Consider the following 27,320-nt stretch of genomic DNA (forward strand, 5'->3'; position numbering starts at 1 on the left):
TGGCGCCCGAAGCGAAATATGCTCTTGGTTATGTAAGTCACCAACGCCTTTAGCCGTGACACACGATGTCATGTTTCCAAGGGACCACGCACACATTCCTCAGCATATTAAAAAAATAAATAAATCTCTTTGGCATAATAGATGTAACTGTGACTAAGTGTATGGTCTTACTTTAAGGGAAAGGTTTTGCCCACTGGCATCCACTCGCACTGCTCTCTGCTTATGTTCGGCGTTCAAACGGAAACGCGGCAGGTGTGAGGGTAGCGACGGGAGGAGGAGGCGGGCAAAGGCTTGGAGGCGTCAGCTTCTACATTTGGTTTCTACTCGAGCTCTGCTTCTGACGGGTGGCGCTTCGCTTTAGAAATTTCTCTCGACGACTCAAGCGGCGTGCTACTGCTAAGGGAAAGCGACCAACAAAACTGGAATCAAGAAAGGCGAGGGTACACACTGCTTTGCGTACGCAAATGCAGTAACTAGGACCTACGTCGAGTACGTCTCGCTTTTCGGCGTCTCGGCACCCAGAAATTACTTAGTTTTCATTTAGAATTTTTTTTCTTTCCGAAGCCCCAGGTCTTCTGCGTTGTTCCTCTATGTATGGTTGCGGCGCACCGCCAGCACCGGGTAGCGCATAGCAAGAAGTGTGGAAGTAAATAACTTCTTAATTGTTTCGGACCTGTATTGGCCGTTAGAGTGGTGCGAACATCTATGTCGCATGATAACACCGCGAAGTTAGGCAAGGGGATGGTAGGAGAACATTAAAAACAGCGCCTAGTAGCAGGATTCCCTTCCTTGTTCTAGTCCTGGAGGTTGGTTAATAAAATGGTATTTGCTATGTTATCGCACGCTGTTGCAGTAGGTTTGGCGAGAGGGCGCGACATCCTGTGGTGCGCGTGTTGACGTCAGTGATACCTCAAAACGCAAGAGTGCTTTACTTAATCCAACGCTACGTCGCATCACCGCTCCCCTCGTTTACGCAACTGCCAGCTAGTTCAGATGTGCATGTCAAGGGTACTTAAATTTTAAGGCAAAAAAAGAATTTTGAAAATTAATTCGAAGTACTTTTTTTCGCTTTAAACTGAAAAGTCCAACCCCTGCCCGTTTCTCCTTAGACCCTCCGGGACGCTGAGCCCCGCATACTACCACAATTACGCCATTGAGCGCACGTGTGTGTACTCATAGACAGATGTTTAACGTCCCTTATGAATTACAGGAAAGAAAGTGCTGATGAGTCACCTGTATGGACGGGCGGCCCCGGGCACGCTCACTGCCATCATGGGGCCCTCAGGAGCCGGGAAAAGCACGCTGTTGAACATCCTATCCGGCCACTAGTGAGTGCTCAATGCCATGTGTTTAATTATTAATGCGTTACATTAGAAGGATCTGTGCAAGCGGAAATGACGAGTACCGTCGTCAGCCCCGAGTGGCAGGTGGCCCACCTCCCACAGTGGGCTGGTGGTGACCTGCCCACAGGACTACGAATGAACTTAGATACTACCGCCGGTATAACGACCTTCCGTGTGTTTACCTCGGTTATAGCGAACATTAGTATGCCACCTCGGATATACCGAACTTTAGTGTCTTAACCTCGGATGTGCCACCCATAATTATTCCACCTCGATATAACGAACTTTCGTATATTAACCTCGAATATAGTGAACTTCCATGTGTTACCTCTGATATAAGGAACCTCGATTATGCGACTTTATAATACGACGTCTCGGTTTCGCAGACAAAAGAAAGTCGGCGCAACCGAGACGGCTTAGTGGAGACAAATGATGGGAACAAAGAAATAATTGCATGAATACAGAGGGGGGATAATCTAAATCCGGAATTAACGCTGTACGATAGATAATGCAAGAGATATTAACCTTTTATTTCAGTCTAGATATGCTTGTCTTTTCACAAGACAACAAAGAAGACGTACGAACAAAGAGATCATATTTGTGCAGAACGCGCGAACAGAGTAAAAAACGTTAAAAATGTTCATTAGACTGGAAATCTATATATACAGATATCAAAAACAACATAGCAAGGCTTCAAGTTGCTTTGGGGTTTAGGGATAGTGAAAGCAAAACTGACACATCAGCAATAGAGAGGAGCAATAGAAGAGTAGAGCGTAACTACAGAATCCAGAAACTGCACGAACCGGAATATGAATCAAAGTAATATAGCCTACAAGAAAACCCCTCGCAAGCTCGGCCACGACTTAGGTGCCCCATCGAGTTCCGCGAAACACGCAGCCCATACGAACGGTGAACTTCGCCCCGCGTAGCTTACAAGATGAGAAATAACCTTGAATGAAGAAAAAGGGAAGAAACAGTACAGAACTCAAACAAGAAAGAAAAAAACGTGGCAAACATAAAAAAAACAACCTCTTTAATTTAGCAGGCAAGGTGGCCCCAACCACTGCCCCGATGCAAAAGAGATTCCGATGGTTGTCTGTCTTCCCGAAAAGTGGTCACGGGAACTAATCTCATTTTGAAGCGGAGTTCCCAATTGGTGTATTTAAGAGCCCTGGTGAGCGTTCTTGTCTACGCAGCTCTCCTTGAGTCTCTTAACGGCCCTTCCCCGCCATGCTTTCCTATTTCCCTCTCTCCATCTCTCTGCGCTGTCTTTAACCTAATTTCAAACTTTTTGATAGCCTTCAATTTTGTGCCTTATGGGTGAAGCCGCCGCGGTGGCTCAGTGGTTATTGTGCTCGGCTGCTGACCCGAAAGACGGTGGTTCGATACCGGCCGTGGCGGTCGCATTTCGTTGGGGGCGAAATTCTGGAGGCTCGTGTACTGTGCGATGTCAGTGCACGTTAAAGAACCCCAGGAGGCGAAATTTTCCGAAGCCCTCTATTACGGCGTCGCTCATAGCCTGAGTCGATTTGGGACGTTAAACCTAAACCAAGTCTTATGGGTGATGGCAGATGTTTTCTTTCCTTCTGCAGCGACAAGGGCTATGAAGGCGAGGTCCACGTTAACGGCTATGTGCCCGACTACAGGCTGTTCAACATGCAGAGCTGCTACGTCATGCAGGACGATCGCTTGCTGCCGTATTTGACGGTGCGGGAAGCCCTCACCATGAGCATCGAACTGCGTATACCTGCCCTTGGACGCGGCAAGACTTCTTACCTTGTGAGTGTAACACGAACACATTGCCCGCTTGGGATCCAAGTGCAAGCTGTTGTTGTTGTTGTTAGCCTATCAAAAGATGGCACATACCCAAAGTGCAAGCTATACCTTACCTGAGCTCTTTCTCTTCATCGAGCGCACTGGGTGCCTAAGCTCGCGCAGCTGGCGCACTGCTGTAGTTCTCTGGCCCTGTCCCACTGTGGGGTCAGGCTCTCTATACGAGGCTCCCTCAGACGGCGCTCAGTTGTTCCCGCTACGTGTGATCCACAATGCACATCCCCGCACTCCGTACCGAAAAAGGCACGGCCGCATGCAACAAGGTGGCACGGTGGTGGTAGCTAGTGCAACAAATGTACCTTCTGGGCACTGCTAGATGTAAAGTTGTGCACAAAAACATGTGACGAAGTATTTTGACTAAGTCTTATCTGGCGCTCCGGTTCGCGCTGCCCCGGTGTTAGAGTTGCAGCAGGAAAAAAAAAAAAGTCTTGTTATTCCGTGCACGCAAGTAACCACCAGTAACTTCATGACCAATGCCCACCGAGCGTGACTCCGGAAGCTGCCAGCTCGCGATATTCTTAGCAAATGCGCGGATGAGCTCGATAACATGCTGTCTAGTCACCTGACTTCATTGGTTAGACGTGAACGATTTGAAAGAACGATGCCTAGATTTTGGCGCTTCTGGGTTCGAAAAACAAACACCGCTTTGTTTGCAGCAAAAGTAAAAAAAAAGGCTTGCCGCAACGACTGGGCTCATCCAGTAATATATTTTTTTTTCGCTGCAGTCGCATTAGGCACGAGAATTACAGTTACTGCTAACGCAAACTTGTAGATATAAAGGCAGTATTATTCAAGGTATAGCGAAATTTCGCTAAAAGTTGTAAGTGAAGGACTGCGTTACATCCTTTCCCTTTAAAACTGCATAGATATCCTTACACACAAAGTTATTTGTTACCAGGCCCTCAAAGCTTCCAAATCAAACATTTTGAAATAAATACACCACACCCTTTAGCAACGAAGCTAGTATAAGCGACAGCAACGACGTGAGGACACGATGAGCGAAACTTCTTGCCGGCAGCACTTCTGTGGAAGCGGTATGGAATGGCCGTGGAGTATACATACCATGCTGCATAAGCAACCCTAGACTCTCCGCCCGCGCTGTGTCAAAGAGGACCTTGATAACGCCTCTGCAGCGCAAGCTACCTCACGGCTTTTCTTTACCTTCCTGTAATACTACCTAGGGCGCTTATTTAGACTACGCCACGTTTGAATGACGTATTCCTTTTCACAGAAGGCATTTTGTGCTTTCGGGACTCTGCCTGAATGCTGCTTTTGCAACGTTTTTGTTTATTTTTCGGAATATGAAATGTGAGTAGCACCCCTCATTTGAATTGCATATGACTGAAGCACTAACGTACTTAGGTGCGGCAGAAAATGCAATAAAGCCTTAAAAATGGGACTAAAGCTTAATCAGCATCAATAATGACAGTGCCATTGCAGTAAATTACTTGTGTCGAGAATTAAAAATTCCTTCCCTGCCGCAACGCATAAGTGCCCCACACGGCTGCTATGACAACTCAGTTACAGGCCCCTCTCCTTAGGAAAGAAGAATTTGTTATGAATCGAGAATGCTACTCCATAGTTAGGGGCTTGGTGTCAAGGTGTAGAGACGAGCGTTTGCTTTTTACGAGTAATTGGACCAGAAAGTAGTTTGGGAAGCCGACCTATCATATTTACTGCACGCGCTGGATTTAGCACCGACAAGCTTGTAAACAGGTTTTTGGTTGTTCTGTATGTGTGTTCCGCCCAGGTAACCCAGATGATGACTCAGTGGGGCCTCAACGACTGCGCCAATACGCTCACGAAGTGTCTTTCAGGCGGAGAAAAGAAGCGTCTAGCTATTTCCCAGGAGCTCGTCGCTAACCCCCCTGTCGTATATCTCGACGAACCAACAAGGCAAGTAATACATTTCTTGGCGCGTTTCTCTGCGACTTGCCAACAGATAGTAGGGTCATTAACAAAATGTTACTGGATGCGGGTCAACAGGAAAATGGACAATCCTGCAGTGTCTCGCTTTCCAGTGAGTTCGCATTCATTCCAGCCGACGGAGCATGCGTGTTCCCTCATGATTCCTGTATTTTCAGTGAAGCGGATTGCTAGACCACGTAGAAATATTTTTCCCCCCGAACCTGCATCTCTTAAACTTTACTCCATGACTGTGCACATTCTGCGGATGTAAACGACGGTATGAGTTCTCCAATAACCGTTGAGCCTCCTGTAAGCATCAGCATCAGCTAAGCATCAGCCTGCTGTAAGCATCATTCATTTGCGAAACGTACTAAACGACGAATAGAGACAGTCTTTCAAGGAGAGAAGGAACAATGCCGAAGAAAGTTAGTTATTTAAAGGTACGAGTAGACCACGTGATTGGAGCATTTATAATTTAAAAAGAGGACGGTCGATGCAGTTTGGTTAGGCCAAATCCAAAATAAGTGCGTTCGCACACTTCGATTTTCAATTTTATTTCAATTTCGGTTGGATGCTTGGTGTAAGAAGGAAATACCGACAGCGGTGTGTTCTGGATCCATTGTGCACGGCTGGAAGTTGATGAAGACGACGACATCCAAAGCACAGCAGGACGGTGCTGACGTGTTCTTGCTGGTGCTTGGCTTCGAGCTCAACTGTGGTGTCCTGGTGGTGCCTACGTGGTCATCTCTGGTGAGGCCGTTCTGTGTGGGGGATTTGGCCAGGTCTCAGGTTAGGTCTGTAGGCCAGGTTAATGTGCATTTGAGGGTGCGTTTGGCTTAGGTATGTCGCTGACCTCCCCGGGTGGAGGGACGGCAACCTGGTTTGCCAGCTTGCCCACCCAAAGCTTGCCGCTAGAAAATTTTCGTAAAAATGGAATTGACATCATCCCTGTGGCTCTCGTGCCGATCGGTGAGGGAACGATCAAGATGAAAAGCCCCAAGGTCCTTCAGCAGGAGCTAAGATCTCTCACTACCCACTACCTCCAGATCTCTGAGGTGCGACCGTTCGGCCGGAGAGGCATTGTTTGCAGGTCCGCTGACATTGATTGTGTCACAGACCTGCTCCAGTGCAAAATATTTCAGTCCTTAGCGGTTAAAGCCTTCATCCCGGAACAGCTCGCATGTTCCAAAGGTATTGTTCGTGGCGTGGACCCAGCATCTTCCCCGCAGGATATACTGGAGGAGTTTCAGGATGCAGGTGTGGGGGTTCTTTCTGTCTACCGGTGCAGTAGAGAATTCAATGGTGTGCGTGTTGCGACAGAGTCAGTTATCACTACGTTTGCTGGTTCCTCCTGTCCTTCTGAACTCAAGGTTTGACCGATAGTGTATCGTGTGGACCCTCTGCAGCCCCGTCCTCTTCAGTGCAACAACTGTTGGCGTTTCGGTCACAGTGGTAAAGCGTGTAAGTCGGCGACCCGCTGCCGGGTTTGTGGAGAAGGGCATTCAGATGACAGCTGCGCCTCTGATCAGCCCCAGTGTTGCCTATGCAAGGGCAACCACTCAGCTGATGATGTCAACTGCTCGAAACGAGCCGACGAACAAAGCCTGCTCGATATCATTCAAGCGAAACGATGTTCGAGAGCAGATGCTTATGCACTTCTGGATCGGAGGGATAATACATATGCCAGCCGTGCGCGAAGCTCTGTTGCTGATATACCGTCAAGTTTGACTACTTCAATAGTGTCCTCAGTAGAACAGGCTCTTTCTGTGGTGGTCGAGCGAATGCTGGGCAGTTTCACCGAGGCTCTATCTCAACTTGTTGCTGGCCAATCTCTGCCTACTGAATCACATGTTTCGGCGGCTACGCCGGCATCACTCCCGAGTGCTGCTAGTAAGAGTCATTCCATGTCGCCTCCTACCGTGCCCCAAGTACCGCCTGCCAACAGCGCTCCTGACAGTGTCGCTCACGTAGATCCTTGTAGCATGGACGTTGAAATGCTCACCACTTCCCAGAAGCGTCGAGCTTCTTCCTCACCCTCGAAGTCAGCTGTTCCGCAAGTCAAAGCAAAGAAAGGACCCCCCAAATTAATTCCCCAGACTGATGTGCTGAAGGAGGCTGTTGATGCCTCTTTAACAAGTCGATAATCATGGCGGGTCTAAAAGTTATGCAGTGGAATTGTCGCTCCGTACTTTCTTCTTTACCGGATCTTGAATTACTTCTTCATAAACATAATCCAGATATTGTGATTTTACAAGAAACGTGGCTCTCTCCACTTAAATCATTCACATTTAAAAAATTTCGTGTTTTCAGGGTAGATCGCGTTAATGGCAGGGGTGGTGGGTTAATAACTATGATCTCTACGAAAATATGTCACCGGGCATCAATCTCGCAGACAGTTATGCGCCCTGACTGTGAGTTGTTGGCGGTTGAAATCTCCCTTCCACAGTGCGCCAAAGTCACTATTGCTAACGTCTACTTCCCAATCGGTGTTCACAGGACAGACTGTTTGGACACCTTACTGAGCGGCGCAAACAGCACAGTCATCGCAGGAGATTTTAATTCGCACCACAGTGCCTGGGATAGTCGCTCTGACTCCTGCGGCCAGCTTCTGTGGTCCTGGATGTCAATCAATGCAGTGCGCTGCTGTAATTCCGGAGCAGTAACCTTTATGCGTGGAGGATCCCGTTCGATCATAGATTTAACATTAGCATCTCGTGGGGTTGGCGTATCTGCATGGTCAACTGAAGAATCAGGTACCTCTAGTGACCACTTTCCAATAACCTTTTCTATTATATCCTCGCCTATCAGAAAAGGTGGTGCAACCATGAAATTTCTAAACCACATTATGTACAAAAAATTGATATCTGCCTCACTCCCCTCCATAGTTAGCTCAGGTCGAGTACAAAGAGCTCAGCGGACAATTACCTTTCTGCACGATGCTGCTGAGAGTTCTGTATTCTCGGTGTGCACTACTGCTCCTGCCAGACAGCCGTCTCCTTGGTGGACGGAGGAGTGTGAGAAAGCTTATCGTCGTAGAAAAGCAGCCTGGAAAAGCCTTTCCTATAATCAGAGCCCAGCTAATTGGATAAATTATAAGTTCTTCTCTGCATGTTTCAAAAGAACTGTTAAAAAGGCAAAGGAGGATTATAATCAAAATTTAAACACGTATCTCTCAAAACCCCAGAATAAGAAGGCTCTCTATAGATTCATGGCGCAGAATAACAGCTCTCCGGCCTCCAATCGCATAAGGTCAATGGTAATGTCTCCGCAGGAGGCTAAGCAAAACCTTGAACGCATCGCGCAGGGGCTGGCCTTACGTTTCCAGGTACAGAAAGCAGAACCTTTGCACACTCTCACCCCCAGCTCGGACTATCCTGAGGTCGACGTGTCGGAGCTCCTGCAAATTGTTTCCTCGATGAACTCTGCTGCTCCGGGATCTGACGGGATTACTGTGGGCATGTTAAAGATTTTAGCGCATGACTTTCCGACTCACCTTCTTGATATTGTAAATGCGTCATTGGAAACCTCTTGGATTCCTCACAGCTGGAAAATTGCGAAAATAATTTTACTTTTAAAAAATGCAGACAATGGATTTCAATTAGACAATATTCGGCCCATTGCTTTAACCTCAAATTTAGTAAAGCTAATAGAAAGAGTAGTACACAGTCGCCTCACAAAGCATGTTCATCATATTAACGGCCTCAGCCCCGCACAGATTGGCTTTCGTCGCGGTTGTTCCATATGGTCCGCGCATGTGGATCTCGAGAGCCGAATACGACTCTCAATGCGCCAGAGAGAAGTTTCGGCCTTGGTGACGCTTGACGTTGCGAAGGCCTATGACAGCGTGGAGCACACAGTCCTCATTAACAAGCTTGCTCAACTACAACCACCGCATTACCTCTACGCCTGGATTTGTGAATTTCTAAAAGATAGATTTTTCTTCTGTACAGACGGATCTTTTTGTTCTAATACCTATGGTCAATCAAGAGGTGTGCCGCAAGGCTCTGTTCTTTCTCCGCTGCTTTTCAACATATTAGTTCGGGACATCCCCATTCATCCTAACGTTACAGTTTATGTATACGCAGATGATATAGCTTTTTTCGCATCAGCAAATGATATTCATGTGCTCTACGGGTATTTGCAGGCATATCTGAATGCTCTTGAAGTCTGGTTGGACCAAATCAATTTATCACTTAATGTCAGCAAATGCGGCGTGCTGGTATTTCCACCCGACGCTCCTATGTACATCTCGCTAGCCTACCGCTCCACTCCAATTCCGCAGGTGGAGTCGGTTAAATACCTAGGTGTTACTTATGACCAAAATTTGGATTGGCGACACCATATTAAGAATAATGTTATTAAAGGGGAACGTGCACTGGGCCGTTTGACCCGAGTTGGCAATAAAAAGTTTGGCATGCGTCGTGACACGCTACTGTTGCTCTATAAGGCTTATATGAGACCGATTCTGGAATTTGGTTGCCCCTTGTTCTCTGGTAGCGCGAACTACAAGCTGCAGCCATTAGCCTTACTGGAAAGACGTGCCCTACGGCTATGCCTCGGGCTCCCAAAATCAGCTTCCAACGCTGTCCTTTATCTGGAAGCGCGTATCCCCAACCTCTATTCCCGCTTCCAACTTCTAACAGTGCGTACTTTCCTCAAGTCTTTTGACCCGGCCCCAGGCGTTAGTATTCCAATTTTTGTATCCCAACCACACCTTTTTTTGACTAATCACTGGCCACGTTATCAGCTTCCGCAAGTTAGGTTCACGCAGAATCTGTTAGCTCCGCTTCAGGTTGATCTGGTCTCCTTGCAACGAGTTGCTGACACGCAGGCTGATCCCATCTTCTATTACGACTTTATTTTCCCGTCCCATGCGAAGCATATGCCCGCACATACCCTAAATGGTCTTCTTTCTGAACACCTCCAGAATTTTCCACATCATACTGTTCTCTCCACTGATGCCTCCGGCAGCTGTGAGAAGGCGGCGATTGGCATATATTCGCAGGATCTAGATTGGAGCTACTCCGTTCGTATCCCTGATTATACTCCTATATTCTTCGCAGAGTTTTTGGCCATTGGTTTGGCTCTTCTCAAAATTCCCAGACATGTCGCACGGGTTCTTATTCTCACAGACTGCCTTTCAGTTATTGTCTCTCTCCAAAATTCGGAAAAATCTTTCTTGACTCGTTCACTTAGGTTTTTTGTTCCGAGCACAGTGCGCGAGATCCGTTTGGTCTGGGTACCTGGGCATTCAGGCGTCTATTTTAACGAGGTGGCTGATTTATTGGCAAGGTCAGCTCTCAGCGCACCTGTAATATATCCCGTCCCTCACCTCATTCTGTTAGCAGCTTCACGTTTCCAGCGGTTCCAACATATTTCAGCCACTTTGAGTGATCCGTTGCTGAATACCGTGGACTTTCAACACCTAAAGTAACAGTGGAATATCCGGTGGTGTAAGTCAAGGCTTTGTGAAGTGTCCATGACGCTCCTGCGATGTAGAATCCCTCACTTAAACTTGTACTTATGCAGGTGCGGGTTCGCTGCGACAAACCTTTGTGTATCATGTGGGCAAGTTGAATCAATCGATCATTTTCTCCTCTCTTGCCGGCGGTTCGCGGTTCAGAGAAAGCAATATCTGGAGGTTCCTCTTTCGAGACTAGGACTGCCTCTGTCTCTTACAGTTCTTCTATCGTTCGGTGCGAGTGCCAAGGGATTCCCGTTAAGCAGTGTATGCGGCTACCTTCACGATTACATAAGTGCAACTAATCGATTATCTTGTTAGCTATACACAAAATTCTTTCGCACGTCCAAAAAAGGCTAGATTGATTCTATTCCGGATGACTCATACCTCTTGAATTCATTTTATTTTTCCCAATTTTTTTTTTTATCTTGATTCAGTCTTCTGACGTTTCCTTCCCCGCGCAAATGCTTCCTTGGCATTCTACCCTATACCTTGGCCAATCCCCCCCCACGTGGGTATGTGCCATATTACTTGAGGAGAAGAAGAAGAAGAAGAAGAAGCAGAAGAAGAAGAAGATCATCTACGGAACCTTGGCCAATCCCTCTGCGTAGGTATGTGCCATGCTTACTAAGGAGAAGAAGAAGAAGAAGAAGCAGGAGAAACTGGCAATTGAACACGCGGGATGTTCGGCTGTGGCGGTGACTTACTGGTCTAATGCAGTGGCCAGCGAAACTTATTCGTTCGCGCCGACGCAGGTTTGAAACCCACTCGTGCTCATAGAGTGTTTTGCCATAAAGTGTTTCGCATAAAGCATGTTGGCTGGTTGCCACCTGCCCACCGTGGCATGTAGGCCACCTGTCAGAGTGTTAGGAGAAACAAACACCGGCGAAATCTGAGAATCAGGTTTTTAGATTTAGTAGCTTTAGCACTAAAATAGACCCTTGTTTCTTGATGTTGTACTTTGATGTTGTCATAAGGAAGTAACTATACTTTAGCGCCCACTAAAGTGGAGCCATAATGCGGCAAAGGAAAGCCATGCAGCTTTCACAGAAACTTCGGAGTTGTAGAAAAAAAAAAAACGACGGCCGATTTTCATGGTTCGGCCAAATGCGATTTATGTGCTCTATCGGTAGGTGTCCATTGTTTTGTATTGTTTATCACCCTGCCACCTATCCTGGGCAGGGTGCCCACAAACCGGAGGGTAGATGGGCAGCCTGCCAAAGAGCAGGCTTCAGACGAACATACAAACACACAACGGCTAAGTGCGGGGATATGGGTAATGGTCACTATAAGCACTAGCGCACTAAAAATCTGGTCTGTGGTTCTAACCTGAGACTGCCGGAGCAGCCGCTCCACACACTGAGGTAACCAGGATGGCTAGCAGACCGTAGGGCGTGAGCGAATTGATCCACAACTTGATGTTGTAAGTTCTATAACGTAAGTACCAATATATCTATCGTAATACAACGCCAGACGAGGCTCAATGTATCTAGATGGAGCACTGTAAGACGAAGCTGAACTGCGGATACGAATAACTGTTTTCATTGATTTTGTAGGTTTCCAGATAAGTCGTTTGACAGTTCAGTTCATCTTTGTTGCAGTGGACTCGATAGCAGCTCGGCGTTACGCTGCGTTCGAGTGCTCAAGTCGCTTTCCGATTCCGGACACACCGTGGTCTGTGCAATCCACAACCCCAGTGCCCTGCTATTCTCCCATTTTCACAATGTAAGCCCCAAAGCGCTTTTTTCGTGTTAATTTAGGTAACTATACAGACCTTAAGTTGGCGTATTTTCAGAAAGACAACAGTTCTTTAGCAAATCAGAGAGGAATAACGGAAACTTCTTCGCATGATGAGGGCAAGACATTTTATTTAAGAGGCCATCCTGCCTATATCTTGTATGGGTGTATGCTGCCGCAAGGGGTGTCTGTGGGGTTAAAGGTTGCCATTACTCGGTGCTAACGTCTGCTGTTAATACGACAGGTAGGAACATATCGCTGTCGTCGACTGTGGTCCCCGTAAAGACGTTATGTGCCCCTTCTGCCTTATACAGATAAAGATTCATTACGTACAAATCATAAGTGTAATTAGACTGTGGAGACAAAGTGCAGATTTCATAATCCGAGATTCATTTATGAAGCATGTTTTTGGAAAATAGCTTGCTGCTTAACGCCACGATGAATACACGCGTCTTAAGGCCGCATTATCCGTTTGTTAACTGCTTTCCACCCCTCTTTTACTTTACAGCTTTACATGCTTTCAGAAGGAAAGTGCATATACAATGGCACAGTGAAAGAGCTTTTGCCATTTTTGGAATCTCAGAACCTTCAATGCCCACTTTACACAAGCCCCTGTGATTTCAGTAAGTACTCTCCGCCAAGTAATGTGCAGTAATTCTCACCCAATTTCTCGCGTACAGACCTACCTACTGAACCGTTGTTAGCGCTACTTAACAGTACGCTGCTTAACGATGCCCGTTGTCCCCTATTTGAAATAGAGTTCATGTTTCGGTAGGACATGAGTTGCTAAAACGCAGACGGAGCCCGAAGTATTACCCGCAATGAAGGCTTTGTGACGCAGTTTTTTATTATATGAATACATGCTTTATACAACTGCAAATATATTGCGAAAAGGAAAGGTTTTCGAAATCATTTGTGTCGTGCCAAAGGTTTTCTTGCAAAAAAAAACCTCTTCTGTTTTTGCAAAAATATGCTACTGAAGTCATCGCTTCGCGACTTCACCGATTGAATAGTCTGTTAAATACGACACCGTAGGTAATACTAGGCTCAGCAGGAACAAAGTATAGTTATAAGAAAAGCAATTAAGTTAAAATATAGAAGCCCAGATATATTCCGGGGATTCGTGACGAAACTGATATTAAGGTATTGCAGTCATATGTTCCCATACACTCAGGCTAGATGCCTTGTAAGCGACTGAATTAGAGACACTGTAGTATACTCGATGTGCAGTTAAAGAAAATGAAGCAAGGGCACAGACGGAGCCGCTGCTCAAGCTTAATGGCCCTGTGGGTTTACTCGGAGCAAAATATCACGTAGCTTGTGTGGCGAGAGAAAGAAATGAGAACATATGTTGTGAGCACTAAAGATAATGAGCAGAATGCTAATCTTTTGCATTCCCAGTCACAGAGATAGCTTCCGGACAGCACGGCGAACTGACGACGAAACTGTCCCGCCTTTTCGTGCCTAACGACTGTGTTCTGGAGCACATCGACACAAAGAATGCTGCATGCAAGGTCACTCCTTACGGTGGGAAATTTATGACTGAAAAGGTATGCGCTTTATTCCAGCTTTCTAGGAGTTTTCTTGAATTATATTGATGGTGGCAAGCCAAGGAACAAGACGACATGATGACAGATGAAATATGATTTTGGCTGCGGGCCTTGTGCGATCGCTGCGTCCCGCGCCACTGCCCGCTTCTTCGTCTTCTACGTTACAATATCACGGGATTAGTTTAAATGAACAAGCAGCGTTTTTTAAAGTTGCTTTTTTGAAAACGAAGGTTGGAATGTACAACCTATTTGGTACACAAGCACTTTATTCTGCGAATTTTTTTCAGACAAAATGGCGCGCATTTAACCTGTACACTTGCTGAATTCTATATCTAAAGTCCCCTTCCAATAGGAATAATGAAAGATGAACAATAAATTGTAATCCGCTTAAATTTTACCTTCAGTTCTACGGCATACCTATAAAGTAGAATACTGGATAGTATGGCGCACACTTTGTTCACATATGCACCGTAAGCCACTGTAAACGTAAAGTCACATATAAAACACTGTAAATGCTTCTATACACACATTATTGGCGTTGGTTAAAAATGGTGACTGATATGTAATTTCCTTTTGCTCATGGTGCTTACATTCTGCGTCAGCTAGAAGAAAGTCTACAAGAAATACATTTTTTCACTCCTATTCTAGAGTTCTTTATCGTGGCGCATTTTGACGGGCGTGCCGTTCTCGTCGTTTTTTCATCTTAACCAGGAAAAGGCTGAAGCCGAGCTGCAATTCAAATCTCCTAGAAAATGCCATCGTGAATTCGTGACGTTGCTGAAGAGGTGCTTCTACTGCATCGCTAGGAATGAGGTGGACTTCTTTTCCTTATCTTCCTGTGGCACATCACGTCGCCCGTACAATAACTGTTTTTTTTGGGAGGGGGGGGAGGAAATGGCGCAGTATCTGTCTCATATATCGTTGGACACCTGAACCGCACCGTAAGGGAAGGGATAAAGGAGGGAGTGAAAGAAGAAAGGAAGAAAGAGGTGCCGTAGTGGAGGGCTCCGGAATAATTTCGACCACCTGGGGATCTTTAACGTGCACTGACATCGCTCAGCCTACGGGCGCCTTAGCGCTTTGCCTCCATAAAAACGCAGTCGCCGCGGTCGGGTTCTAACCCGGGAACTACGGATCAGCAGCCGAGCGCCCTAACCACTGAGCCACCGCGGCGGGTCGTCGCCCGTACAAAACACTTGTTCAAGTCCACTGTACATTGTGTTTCTTCGCCACTTCATGGCTTAAATTTGTAGTATTGCTTAAAGCAAGACTCAATTGGATTCACAATTTTCTTTCCCATCTGAACTCTCTTTCCCTTTTCTTCCCTCTTTCTTTCCTCAGTATGGAACAGTAGGCCAGGGATACGTTCCCGCCGGCCGACCTCTCCGCCTTTTCTGTCACTGAGCTTTAATTTATCCTTTTTCCCCTCCTTTGTTGACATTCCTTTTTCTGAATTCTTTATGTGCGCTAGAAAGTGCGGAAATAAAAAAACAAATGAAAGTAATGAAACGAAGCGCTGTATACTTCTATTCGTGTCTGCTGTTTGTTAACTGCAAACAAAAGCAAAATTATATGTATTTGAAATTTTCGACAAGTGCTTCCCGGGTTCGAACCCGACCTCGGCTGCTGCGTTTTTATGGAGGAAAAACCGTAAGGCGCCCGTGTGCGGTGCGATGTCAGTGCACGTTAAAGATCTCCAGGTGGTCGAAATTATTCCGAAGCCCTCCACTACGGCACCTCTTTCTTCCTTTCTTCTTTCACTCCCTCCTTTACTCCCTCCCTTACGGCGCGGTTCAGGTGTCCAACGATATATGAGACAGATACTGCGCCATTCCCCCCCCCCCAAAAAAAAAAATCAATTATTATTAATTCTACAACTGCTTTTTATTTAGTTGTATCGCTTTGGATAGCTTACCGCATCTGTTGCACCAGTCGCCTAGAGGTGAAAAGATCAGCACTCAAATGGTTTCTGCGAAGTTTGAGACCGTCGCGCTGCCGACGTTTTCTTTTTGCAGGCCTGTTTAATTATGCCGCAGTAACACCGTTAAAAAGCCGACTCTGCGTTTTGCGAGGTGCCCGCCGCGGTGGATAGGTGGTTAGGGCTCTCGGTTACTGATCCGTAGTTCCCGGGTTCAAACCCGACCACGGCGGCCACGTTTCGATGGAGGCGAAACGGTAAAGGCGCCCGTGTGCCGTGAGATGTGCGCGTCAAAGATCCCCAGGTGGTCTAAATTTTTCTGGAGATCTCCACTACGGCACCTTCTTCATTTCTTCTCTCAGTCCCTCCTTTATCCCTTCCCTTACGGCGTGGTTTAGGTGTCCGCCGAGATGTGAAACAGATACTGCGCCATTTCTTTTCACCGAAACCAAATTTTCAATTGCAATTTTGCGAGGTCAAGTTGGACGATTAACATGCTGCAAACATACTGCCCACTTGTTACATTGTTCATACTTGGTGATCATCTTGCTCTTTGCGCTGTTTTCCGCAATACTTGTTTAGATGTTTATTTCTGCAGTGTTTTATATATTGTCTTAAGCTACCGTGCTTGGTCTCAATGCAACATTTTTTTATTCACATTATAAGCTTTTTACCTTCTTATCAGGACTCTGCTTCAGCGGCAGCCAACCTTGTTTTGTTAAGAAATCCTGTACCCTGAACGGTCGCACGATTATTCTTTCACAAGCACTTGCGAAGCGTATTTTTAGCATTAATCCTAGGGTATGTAGTAGTCACAATATGCGTGTATTATGGAGCCCCATTCGCATACGAATGAGACTACGTGATAGGGGACTCGTTTAGTGTTTCCGCAGCTCTCGTGTGCTTAGCGGTATTCAAGGGGTTGTGCTTGCGGTTGACTGTATTTATTTTGCAATTTGGTTGAGTTCTTCATTACTATATTTAACTTCTTGCTTTGTTATAGCGATTTTTTAACCATGACTAGCATTTTCCGACAACAATATGAGTGTTTAAGAGGGCATCTGAACCAATGATTTTGATTACTTCCTATGTATTGTTAGGAATAGATTGTAAATACGTTCCCGAATTTGTTTGCGAAAGGTTTCTTTTGTAATGGCTCCGCAAGATAATTCATGGAGCGTTCAGGCTTTTCGTTACGAAGTGCCTCTCTTACAGGAGTTGAGAGTTTTGCACAAAGCGTGATTTTCTCGCGCATTCAAGGTGCTCCAGGCGAAGGCTAAATTTTGTTGTGAAGTGAACAAATACCTGCGCCTTTCTTTATTCTTTCTTGTTTCTGATACAGTAGACTACGCTTGTCCGCGTACTGATGAGCGTGTTCTTCGCCTTGCTGCTGTCGGTCTTGTACTATGGCTGCGGTAACAGGGCGGCACAGGCACGCGACACGGCCGCCCTGTACACCTCTGCTACGTTCATGATGCTGCTGGAGTTCATTGGCGGCACCGTCCTCATATGTGAGCCCCACATTATTCACAAAAATGCGAGCAGTGATGCTTACTGCTGGATAGACTTTGTCCGGACTATTACTGGGAATCTAATTTATGACGGCTGCACACGAGTGGCAACAATTATGCGTCCTCGCTTACTGGTTCAAGTGCTGAGCAAGAACACAAATGTCTATGCTTCTGGGGATTGTCAAACTACCTGCGTTTTAAAATATGTTTTATCTGTTTATTTAGAACACTTCACAAGAATCCTTACTAAAATAGGGATTATAAATTCTAATACAGAAAATTGTTTGCACACTCAACTTTCTGAAAAGCAAGAAAGCGAGGAGACTACAGTAGCTGCCACCATGGCTGCAATTTCTGTTACATGGAAGCCTTCTGGTGCGGCGAAAATGGGCGGCCATGTTATTAGAGAAACAGGAGCATTTCATAACAACTGAAAATACTCGCCTTTTTGTTTTCTGCGCTAAGGAAAGCATTCAGCAATTCGTCACTGTTTTCCACGAGTACGTGATTGGGCGAATGAATGCCATGTGACAAAATTCACGTGGCATTTATAATCGGTCTCACAGCCACTGTTTCCACAGGAAATAAGCAATGCAGTTTGCACATTAAGAAGAAAGCAGTAGGCTGGACAATATTAATACCCAATTTCTCTACAGTAAGTGGGGACTTTGCTTAGCAATGCAATACATATAAGTAGCAGAGACAAAAATGGTAAACCCGTAAAGACAAACCCGTACAGTGCATTATTGGGGCTATTTTTCTGGAATGGCCATCGATAATTGTGACTACTTTGTCCTTTACGGCTATAGCCCTAGCTTGCTATGCACAGTCTAGGAAAAAGAGTTATTTTCTATACTGCTTGCTTGAAAACGAGCTTTACAAATGTTAATCGCAGCGAAACAAAGCGCGTTTGCCTTTACACTCTGCGGACTGAGGAGGAGATCGGTAAACATTTTGTTTACCGAAGAAGCAAACTGTCTGTGCGGCCAGCGTTTTGCATGACGTTTGAATCTTAAAGTGATGTGGCTCGTAAAGCATGATGTTACGGCTTGTGCAAAATTATTACACGTAACGCATTGCATGATTACGTAGGCTTTATTATCAAATCAGTATTTAATCTCAAGCTTTTACTTTAACGTGAGTTACACATTTAGGGTCGCTCTGAAAAAAAATCATACTCAATTTAACCTTTTCTTGTCGGTGCACACGTTCAACTTTACAGCGGTGCAACTTTGCTTATATTTCTTCTCAGTCTTAAGCTGGGACAGGGAAGTAACGTTTACGTCAAGTGCCGCATCCATCTGTGAAAACGCCACAGGATTATTGGTTAAGCTTTTCTACGTGTGATTTATTTCATAGTTCCCTCGGAGATAGACGCCATCCTACGAGAACAAAGGAACTGTTGGTACAGGGCCAGCTATTTTTACATCGCAAGGATTATTGCCGAACTACCGTTTACGGTGCGTACTGGGAACATCTTGTTTTACGGACGTATTGTGTCAGGGCCCTGCATTTGTCACTCATTAGCTATAGTTTTTTTTTGGGTAAAATGTCATCCCGAAGCCAGTATTGATCCGATGTATTATTACAAATTTTTGTTGCATTGAAATTGCTCAGCGACTGAAAAGTATCAGAAAATTGGTAGCTTTAAACAAAGCCAGTGCTTATATGCGCATGCACCAAAATACATAATAGTGAAATATTTCAAGTTTCGGATTCAGGTTTTAAAAATTAAAGGTATATGCTAAATGAACGACAGACGAGTACGGCGAAATTAAATACTGATTTTTTAAAAAAAATCCGATTTCTTAATTTCCTTCCCGAACCTCGCGTATTGGTCTTGTCTGCTTTCCCGGTCTCTGAACCAACAATGAACCCTCCTGTCATACCCATACAGGTCACTTTAGGGTAACTAAAGAAAGAAATAAAAAAATGATAGCCAGCTGTACCTTCTTTTTCGTTCCCATATTGGGAACAGATCTGAATATAACAGATGGGATATTTTATGTACTGCAGGAGGCCACATGTAGAAGGGCGCATGTATACTACTTCGAAGTAATATGATGATTAACACTCCATTTTCACTACTGGCTGCTCAAATAAGCAATATAAATGATAGCAATATCACTTCATATTTTTTTTTTTTGCCAGCAGCGGTAAGCTCTAAACTTACATCTGCACACTAACCATTCACTTGCAGATCATTTGCCCTGCAATAAAGATTATTATTATTCATTGGACGACGTCCCAACCCATGGATCTCTACAGGATCGCCACCATCATACTACTATCAATCCAGATGTGCTCCACAAGTCAAAGCATCGGTTATGTTGTTTCCACGCCTCTTAATCCTCAGGTAACTGAAAAAAAAAGCCAGTTTAAAGGTACTATTTGACTCCTTTAGTTAATACTATTGCAAGTATTCTGTTTGGCTTGCATCTCCATAAGAGTAGATGTTTGGTCGTCTTTCCCCTTCCCACATTTTCTTCGAGATGCAGGCACCCTTGGTTTTGATACGCCTGTTATTTATCAACTGGTAAGAGTTATTAATTGGCTCATCGACACGAAGACTCGGCGTCACACAAAAAGGGGCGGAGTTACAAAACTCGAGATTGGTCAAAATGGTATGACATCATAAAAGGCGGGAACATGCGGAATAGTCAGCACTGGTACTTACAACCGCACCGACTACGAAGCAATAGAATAGAATTAGAACAGAATAGGAACAAAGCTAGAATAGAATTGGAATGAAATTGGAATAGAATTGAAGTAAGATTGCAATGCTGCCGCATTACTTGCACGTACGTAAGCTCTTCATGTGTCCTCGTTAATTTTTTCCAGGTGTTCGTACATAACTTGTAGCTATAGCTGAAGCTTATTCAAAAACTCTGGAAACTCAGGAGCTCTTGTTAGCGTCCCACTGTTCCAGTTTTTATACAGTTGGGAATGTGGGCACTGACGACTGTAAAATCTTGATTAGACGGCTGTAAAATTTTGAAATTTGTCTAGAGAAGGAGAACTAAATCTACCGAAACCTCATTTTTACACGCCGCCTTTGCATTAACAGCTACGGATATCGAAAATCTGTGAAGTTTTTCTTGATATAGCTATTGCGAAGTCTTACGGTTAGCTTCCAAATTTGATTATCTGTTGCAACACTGCTTTACTACTGTCTTTTCTAAGCCTGGCATAAATATGGATAATGTTCACATTAAACGCAATTTCGAGCGTATAATTTCCCTGTTTTGATGCAGTTTACGGCATGGTGACGTCCGCTTTTATTATGGAGCTGCATCGGAGCAGAAGGCGTTGTTTAAAAGAAAAAGGCCCTAATTCAAAAATAGAGAAAGAAAAGTAGGGAATTGAGGGATAGGGGTTCAAGCGTACGGACCCCTCATTTGAGGGTAACGAGCCGCCTCTGGAAAGAATGGAGTGCTGGAATGGTTGAAAGGCTTCAAGATGCTGTAGGCGGAATGGGAGGCACAGATGTACAAAATAGAGTTGAAGAAGTTTTTAAATTCAAAATATTAGGCAGCTATTTGTGAAAAGAATTAGCTGCCGTTTAAATACCGCTGAACTTGGTTAGAGAGCTAAAGCCGTGTAGTATCGGGCAAGTAGGCGCGGCTTGGTGTCTGTAACATTGAGTGAGTTCCGCACTCTGGATAGGCAGCGCGCTCATCCTGCCACCCTGGCAGGTGGCAGTTAAATTAATGGTTGATCGCAAGAGGTTGGTCACCCATTGAATGCTGCGGCCTATCCTACCGCCCTCTACCGGCGATTCGGAAGGTAAAAGGTCAAGGCCAAAGGTCAAGCGGTGCGACACCTTAGTGGACCACATATGGTAAGACCTATAGCCACACTTGACCTCTGGTTCACTTGAAGGTCAACCACGAACGCATGCTGAAATCGGCTTTACCTAGCGTAGTGAAGCTTTCGCTTAAAAAAAAAAAAACCGGAGTACATGGGAGAACTCTGCTGCCCTGATACAGGCCGCTGGATAATGACGTATCTGTTTGAAGTAGCAATAAGTGGATGTACGGGAAGGAAGAGAAACTGCACGGGCCTGTGACTGACGAGTTATCGCCAGCACCACTGCCAGCGTGCTGTTAGAAGAGGAGAAAAGCAAGGGGTGTAGAGAGGTGTGCACTGGCGTAGATCAGTGCGGCCGTTGCCTAATGCGATCACTTCGTGTTCCTCAGGCATTTCAGCAGAAAAACTAGAGTTGAACCCGAGCTGTATACTTATGGGCGAAACAGGTTAGTATAGCCGACATTAGACAATAGAGGGCGCCAAGAGTGCGAGCCAACCGAGATCCCTATATGCAGAGAATGTAGCGTCATTCTTTTATGTTGCCAGTGCCAGTGCGGACAATGAGCCAGTGCGGACACATGGTCTGTCACAGAGCTATCGATGCTTCTATTTGGCTTCGTAAAAGGTCAAACTTTCTGCGTATGCCAGAGAGACAGCCGCGTCGCAGCTGGTCACACTATAAACTGCACGAATGTTTATCTACTGAGTGAAATAAACCTTCACATTAAATGCTCAATATAAACGACGATCAAAACAATGCCAAAGCTTTCACCATTTTGGGGACGCTCTGGTTTGAGGAAAATACTGGAAGAGAAGGGAGAATGTCGCTACCTTCGCAAAAGGACTTAAGACCCAGCTGCCGAGAGATAATATGTGGTCGCGTAAGCCGAGCTACAGCGGAAAGCACACGCCTCTGCCCTAGGTGTCAGAGAAACGCAACGCAGAATTTCGCCACCACTGTAAACTACTTAACTTTCAAGAGCACTTAATTTTCATGTTTTTCGGGAGTTGCATGCAGCTTGCGAAAAAGTGGTCCCGGTAATAATTTGGAAAAAATATCGACCCATAACAATGATAGAAAAGAATGCCTCTGTCCTCAATATGTGTGAACGCCGCGAAGATCACAAAAATATTCATAGGTTTTTATAGGTTTTGCCACTCAAATTAAGCATTGAATATGGCGCATTTAGGAAGAAAGCGAGTGTTTTAACCTCTAAATGTGGTTGACGGACAACAGTAAATGCCTGCAGCTGATCATGTCCTTGCATGAGAATAGCCGCTGCCACTATACCCCGTTTTAAACATCATGTGCAGCGCTGTCAAAGCCAGCGCTCTTGTTCGCGTTGCCTGCATCCGCGACCAAAAAGTAGTGCATTATTTCTGGTCAGCGAAACATTGTAAATGCTTTGCATGTAAGCTTACCAAATGACACATTTGTCATGATCTTGATTAAATGCACTGTTATTGCTGACAACATGCTGTCGCTTTCTCGTGCCATAGACCACTCGGGCGCAGAACAAGCGCGGAGTAACACGCCTCCCTTTAATTTCTCGTCCGGACTACTTGCGTACCATTCACAGCGTTGCACCTGATGTATGTATGAAACGGAGTATACCTTCACACTACCGGGTGTTTCACATAAGATGTTTTTCATTTTTTAAAAATAGGCTTTTTCAGTTAGAAGAATGCCTTTTTCCAGCATGGAAATGTCAGCGGTGTAGTGCATCAGAATACAGCTAAAGCGTGCTAAATAGCGGGCTGGCAATGAAAATTGGTTTTTGAGGAAAAGAAATGGCGCTGTATCTGTCTCACATCTCGGTGGACACCTGAACTGCACCGTAAGTAAAGGGATAAAGGAGGGAGTGAGAGAACAAAGAAACAAAGAGGTGCCTTAGTGGAGGGCTCCTGAATAATTTTGAAAACCTGGGGATCTTTAACGCGCACTGACATCGCTCAGCACACAGGCGCCTTTGCGTTTTGCCTCCATAGAAATGCGGCCGACGTGGCCGGGTACGAACGCGGGAACTCTGGCTCAGTGGCCCAGCGTCCTAACCACTGAACCACCACAGCGGGTACGTAATATTGATTAGTTAACTTTTCAGCTATATATATTATTGCTGGTTTCCTTATTTATTGAGAGGCATGTAGGCCATCGTAATTAATATTCATATCAGATTATAGAATTTAGGAAACGCAGTTCCCCTCAACGCTATGGCCCAAAAAAGTTTGGCTAGATCGCTCCAAATACATGCACTTTCGAGAAGCTTGCAGGCAAAGCAACCTCTCCAGAGCACGTAACGAAATCGCCAAAATTTGTTGCGACCACGGCGGCTGCGTTTTTATGGAGGAAAAACGCTAAGGCGCCCATGTGCTGTGCGATGTCAGTGCACGTTAAAGATACCCAGGTGGTCGAAATTATTCCGGAGCCCTCCACTACGGCACCTCTTTCTTCCTTTCTTCTTTCACTCCCTCCTTTATCCCTTCCCTTACGGCGCGGTTCAGGTTTCCAAAGATATATGAGACAGATACTGCGCCATTTCCTTTCCCCCAAAACCCAATTATTAATTATTATCACAGTGCCGAGGGTAAATGCGTTTTCGAAATAATAAAAGCTGATATGAACATCACTTACGGTAGTCTGCATGCCTCTTAATAATTAAGGAGCAAACAGAAATATTCAAGAAGCTAACTATAAAATATTAATTAACCTTCCTGGTAGTTAGCACGTCTTAGCTGTATTTCATGGACTATAACGTGAACAATGCTATGCCGAATAAAGCCCTCTTCTAACTTAAAGAGCCTATTTTTAAAAATTGTGTGCTCTTAGGTGAAACACCTTGCACATATGTCATATAGTAAATCCTCGATGTAAAAAATTCAGCATGACACTTTGTTGACCTAAAGTGCGGTGAAGCGAAATCCTTTAGCGCGGTGTTGCTGCTTGTGTTACTGATGTCTGGCTAAGATGTTAAGTACAAAGTTTGTGAATCTTAAATGCTGGAGACACTGGAGGGCGTTTGGGAGGCATCCGTCTGATTCGACGCCTTTCCGCAAACACACTCCAGCGTCCTAGACAAGGAGACCTACATGTACGTTGTCGGGAAGTAGCGTAGTCGCTAGCGCGCTCGGCTGCGGAACGGAATGATGGTGGTTCGAATGGAGTCGTGCACGAAGATTTTTTTTCGTATCGAGTTCAAGATGGTAATGAACAGATGGACGGTATGACGTCAGAATAACGGCCTGAGGGGCGAGTTGGTGCATGATGAAATGAACGACGACGCAAACAAGGACACTAACAAGAAAGAGACACCACATGCGCACAGTACCAACTGTTTATTCTAAGGAAAAGTGGCATATTTAAACAGTTCCGCTCAAGCATGATACTCATCCCATTATCACTTCGAACCCAGCACGTGGTATCAAAGCCGCTACATCAGGTTAACAGACTATATACTGCAGATTAAACTAACAGATCAAAGGAATTAAAAACGTCATGTGACGTCATGTTCTGTGCTACTTTTCAGCCTAGCATTTCTAGCGGCCGTCTGCTGTTTGTTTAGGTCGGTTGTTAAATTTTTTATTGGTTTTATCTTTCTTTTTGTGACTGCTTTTGCTTCATATGTTTGACTCTGCTTTTGCTACGATTGTTACTGGTTTTTTACATTTTATATTTTGTTTTTTGGTTTCTGACTGCTTTTGCTTCACCTGTATGACTCTGCTGTTGCTACGATTGTTTGACACTGGTTTTGCTAAGAGATGGCCCCCTTTTTCCGTTTTCAATTCCTTTGATCTGTTAGTCTAATCTGCAGTAAATAGTCTGTTAACATGATGTAGCGGCTTTCATACCACGTGCTGGGTTCGAAGTGATAATGGGATGAGTATCATGCTTGAGCGGAACTGTTTAAATATGCCACTTTTCTTTAGAATAAACAGTTGGTAGCGTGCGCATGTGGTGTCTCTTGTTAGTGTCCTTGCTTGCGCCGCCGTTCATTTCGGTATGACATCACTTCCGTTGTCGTGCTTCTGGCTGGCGACGTAACGGACCGACAGGATCTGAACCGGGAGTATGTGCGATTAAAGGCTTTCTCATTAAAAAAAAAGAAATGGTCTTGGCTGATGCCACAAAACTCGACATGCATTAATATTACTTCTGAAACGCTTTTTTTTCGGGATTGACTTCTATCCGTGGAAAGTTGGCGTCAGGGAGGGCAGCGCTAGTGGTGCAGCGACTCCTACTTCGCGAAACTGAGTGTCCGTGAGATAATCTCACGTGAATCCGGAAATTTCAAGCCACGAAAATTGGGTCATTTACTGTATATTCACAGCTGAACAGTTAGGTGCCTGCGGTTTATTTTTCTGACTACTGAAGACTCACCATCATTCAAAAATGATGGTAAAAAACCTTCCTTGACTTTATACACATGGTCCAAACTTCGTACGCTGTGTCGGCGCAGCGCATGCCCAGAAACACTAGCCAACCATTAGGCGACGGCCAGGCAGAGATTTTGAGCCGCTTAGGTGTCCCAAAACCACCGCAACACACAGCTGGCACAGATTCGCTTGAATACGTCATAGAAGTCATGACAAATGTAGCAGAAACAGAAGTTTACAGCAGTGAGTGAGACATTCCTTGTAGTATTCATGGAAGTAAAATGGCAGTCGTCACTGGCTGCTTTTTTTTTTTTCGCGTGCAAAGCACAGGGCGCATTCGTACACATATCTTTGTCAAAGAAAGTCATGCATTCGGCTAACGTTTCGCCGGAGCCTTCCCAGGTTTCTGGATGAAAATAGTCCACACGACCTTCTGTAGTGTATTGTTACGTGGCGGCCAGCCGAAAAGTGAGGCGCTATGAACGATGGTAGAGATATAATTTAATGGCCACTGTGAACTTCGTGGTCCTCGTAACAGTATTAACGCCTCATATTACGCCGCATGGCAAGCCCTCTAAATACAAAAAAAAATCATGGCGGAGTGAAATGCCATGTAATCAGGTTCGAGAGTACCCACAAATTAAATTGTGACAGTGTGTGGTGGTAATCTCTGACGCACAAGTCTTGAATCCTTCCCAACTATGCCGTCTTTCGTGCATTCGATTCAATACATTCCTTAAGCCAACCCCTTCTTCCTTTATTTAGCTTGCCCATTTTTCTTCTGCATACCTCACTTGCGCCAAGCCTTCATATGGCTTTACGTTGCTACTATGCCCACCCCTTATCTCCCCAAGAGGCGAGCATGGCTCACATCTTACCCGCTGGCGGCAAAGATTACATTGATGATTCATGTGCAAGGTCTACTCGATATCGAAGTGATTCGTTGTACTAATATTCACACACACACACACACATAAACCCCCTCTCTTTTGGGTGCTGCTCTTGCGCAGATGGCGGTGGTCTTCGGCATGGCGGCATCTGCTCCAGCCATCTTGTTCTGCGGCTTCTTCGTGCAAACCCGGTACCTGCACCCGGCAGTAGCTTGGTTCATGTTCTGCACGCACTCTTTCTACGTGCAACGTGGTTTCATGTTCGCTCTCTTCGGCTGGGATCGCGGCGAGCTTGTCTGTGACGAGCGCGACAGCGACACCCTGTGCATTCCCATCGACGGTGACCAAGTGCTGGATGTGATGGATGCCAAGAACGTAGACCTGTTCGCCTACTCCGGCATTGTGCTCGCCTTTGACGTGACGCTCAAATTTGTCGCCTTTGGGCTGCTTAAGTGGAGGATTTGGCGCAAGCGATAAGGCTGCGTTCTCTTTATAGTGCATTTGCAGTGCATTTCAGAGTTGGCTGCTAAGGTGAGAGCAGTATTGCACATTTATCCATGCACGAACCTTACACAAAAAGTACAAGAAAATGCTTGAGCGCCTGTTCTGTTTCTTAAGCTAATAAAGTTCAGGTTTTTCTAGTGCCAGTATTGCGCGTGTGCTACATAGCTTAATCACTGCCTCACATATTCAATGTTTACGTTCCGTGCTTGTTGCATACGGTCGCCAGAAGCGCGCGCAGAGCGCCGATGATTGTGACTACGCCTGGTCTCTCTGCATAGCTGACCGGAGATATTACAATAGTGCATGGCATCCACAACGATCCACAAGAAGCCTTCGATATAAAAATTTTACAAAAGATGATTTTGTTTTTGTCACACCATTATTTAAGCCCGCACCTCATGGCAGTCTTTTAAAGTACCATACCTCCTGGCTTATACGACAGCTAATTGGAAAAATTCCGGAAAAGGCATTGAAAGGTTTTGAA

General features: G+C 45.3%; 2 protein-coding genes across 2 annotated transcripts; both read left to right on the top strand.

The window, feature by feature from the left end:
* Positions 1–1,214: 1,214 nt before the first annotated feature.
* On the top strand, positions 1,215–15,236 carry LOC144094475 (ATP-binding cassette sub-family G member 1-like). The gene is made up of 7 exons (XM_077628403.1): positions 1,215–1,328; positions 2,936–3,122; positions 4,927–5,072; positions 12,147–12,270; positions 12,791–12,905; positions 13,684–13,832; positions 15,174–15,236. Exons 1-7 carry the CDS (start codon positions 1,225–1,227, stop codon positions 15,234–15,236), a joined length of 888 nt encoding a protein of 295 aa, XP_077484529.1. The 5' UTR covers positions 1,215–1,224.
* Positions 14,544–27,152, top strand: LOC144094576 (ATP-binding cassette sub-family G member 1-like). Its single transcript, XM_077628495.1, has 5 exons — positions 14,544–14,645; positions 17,093–17,261; positions 18,621–18,721; positions 19,462–19,617; positions 26,453–27,152. The coding sequence occupies exons 2-5, from the start codon at positions 17,117–17,119 to the stop codon at positions 26,807–26,809; spliced, it is 759 nt and encodes a 252-aa protein (XP_077484621.1). The 5' UTR covers positions 14,544–14,645; positions 17,093–17,116; the 3' UTR covers positions 26,810–27,152.
* Positions 27,153–27,320: the final 168 nt, after the last annotated feature.

The sequence above is a fragment of the Amblyomma americanum genome, chromosome 6 (genome assembly GCF_052857255.1).
Source record: "Amblyomma americanum isolate KBUSLIRL-KWMA chromosome 6, ASM5285725v1, whole genome shotgun sequence".
Classification (NCBI taxonomy): Eukaryota; Metazoa; Arthropoda; class Arachnida; order Ixodida; family Ixodidae; genus Amblyomma; species Amblyomma americanum.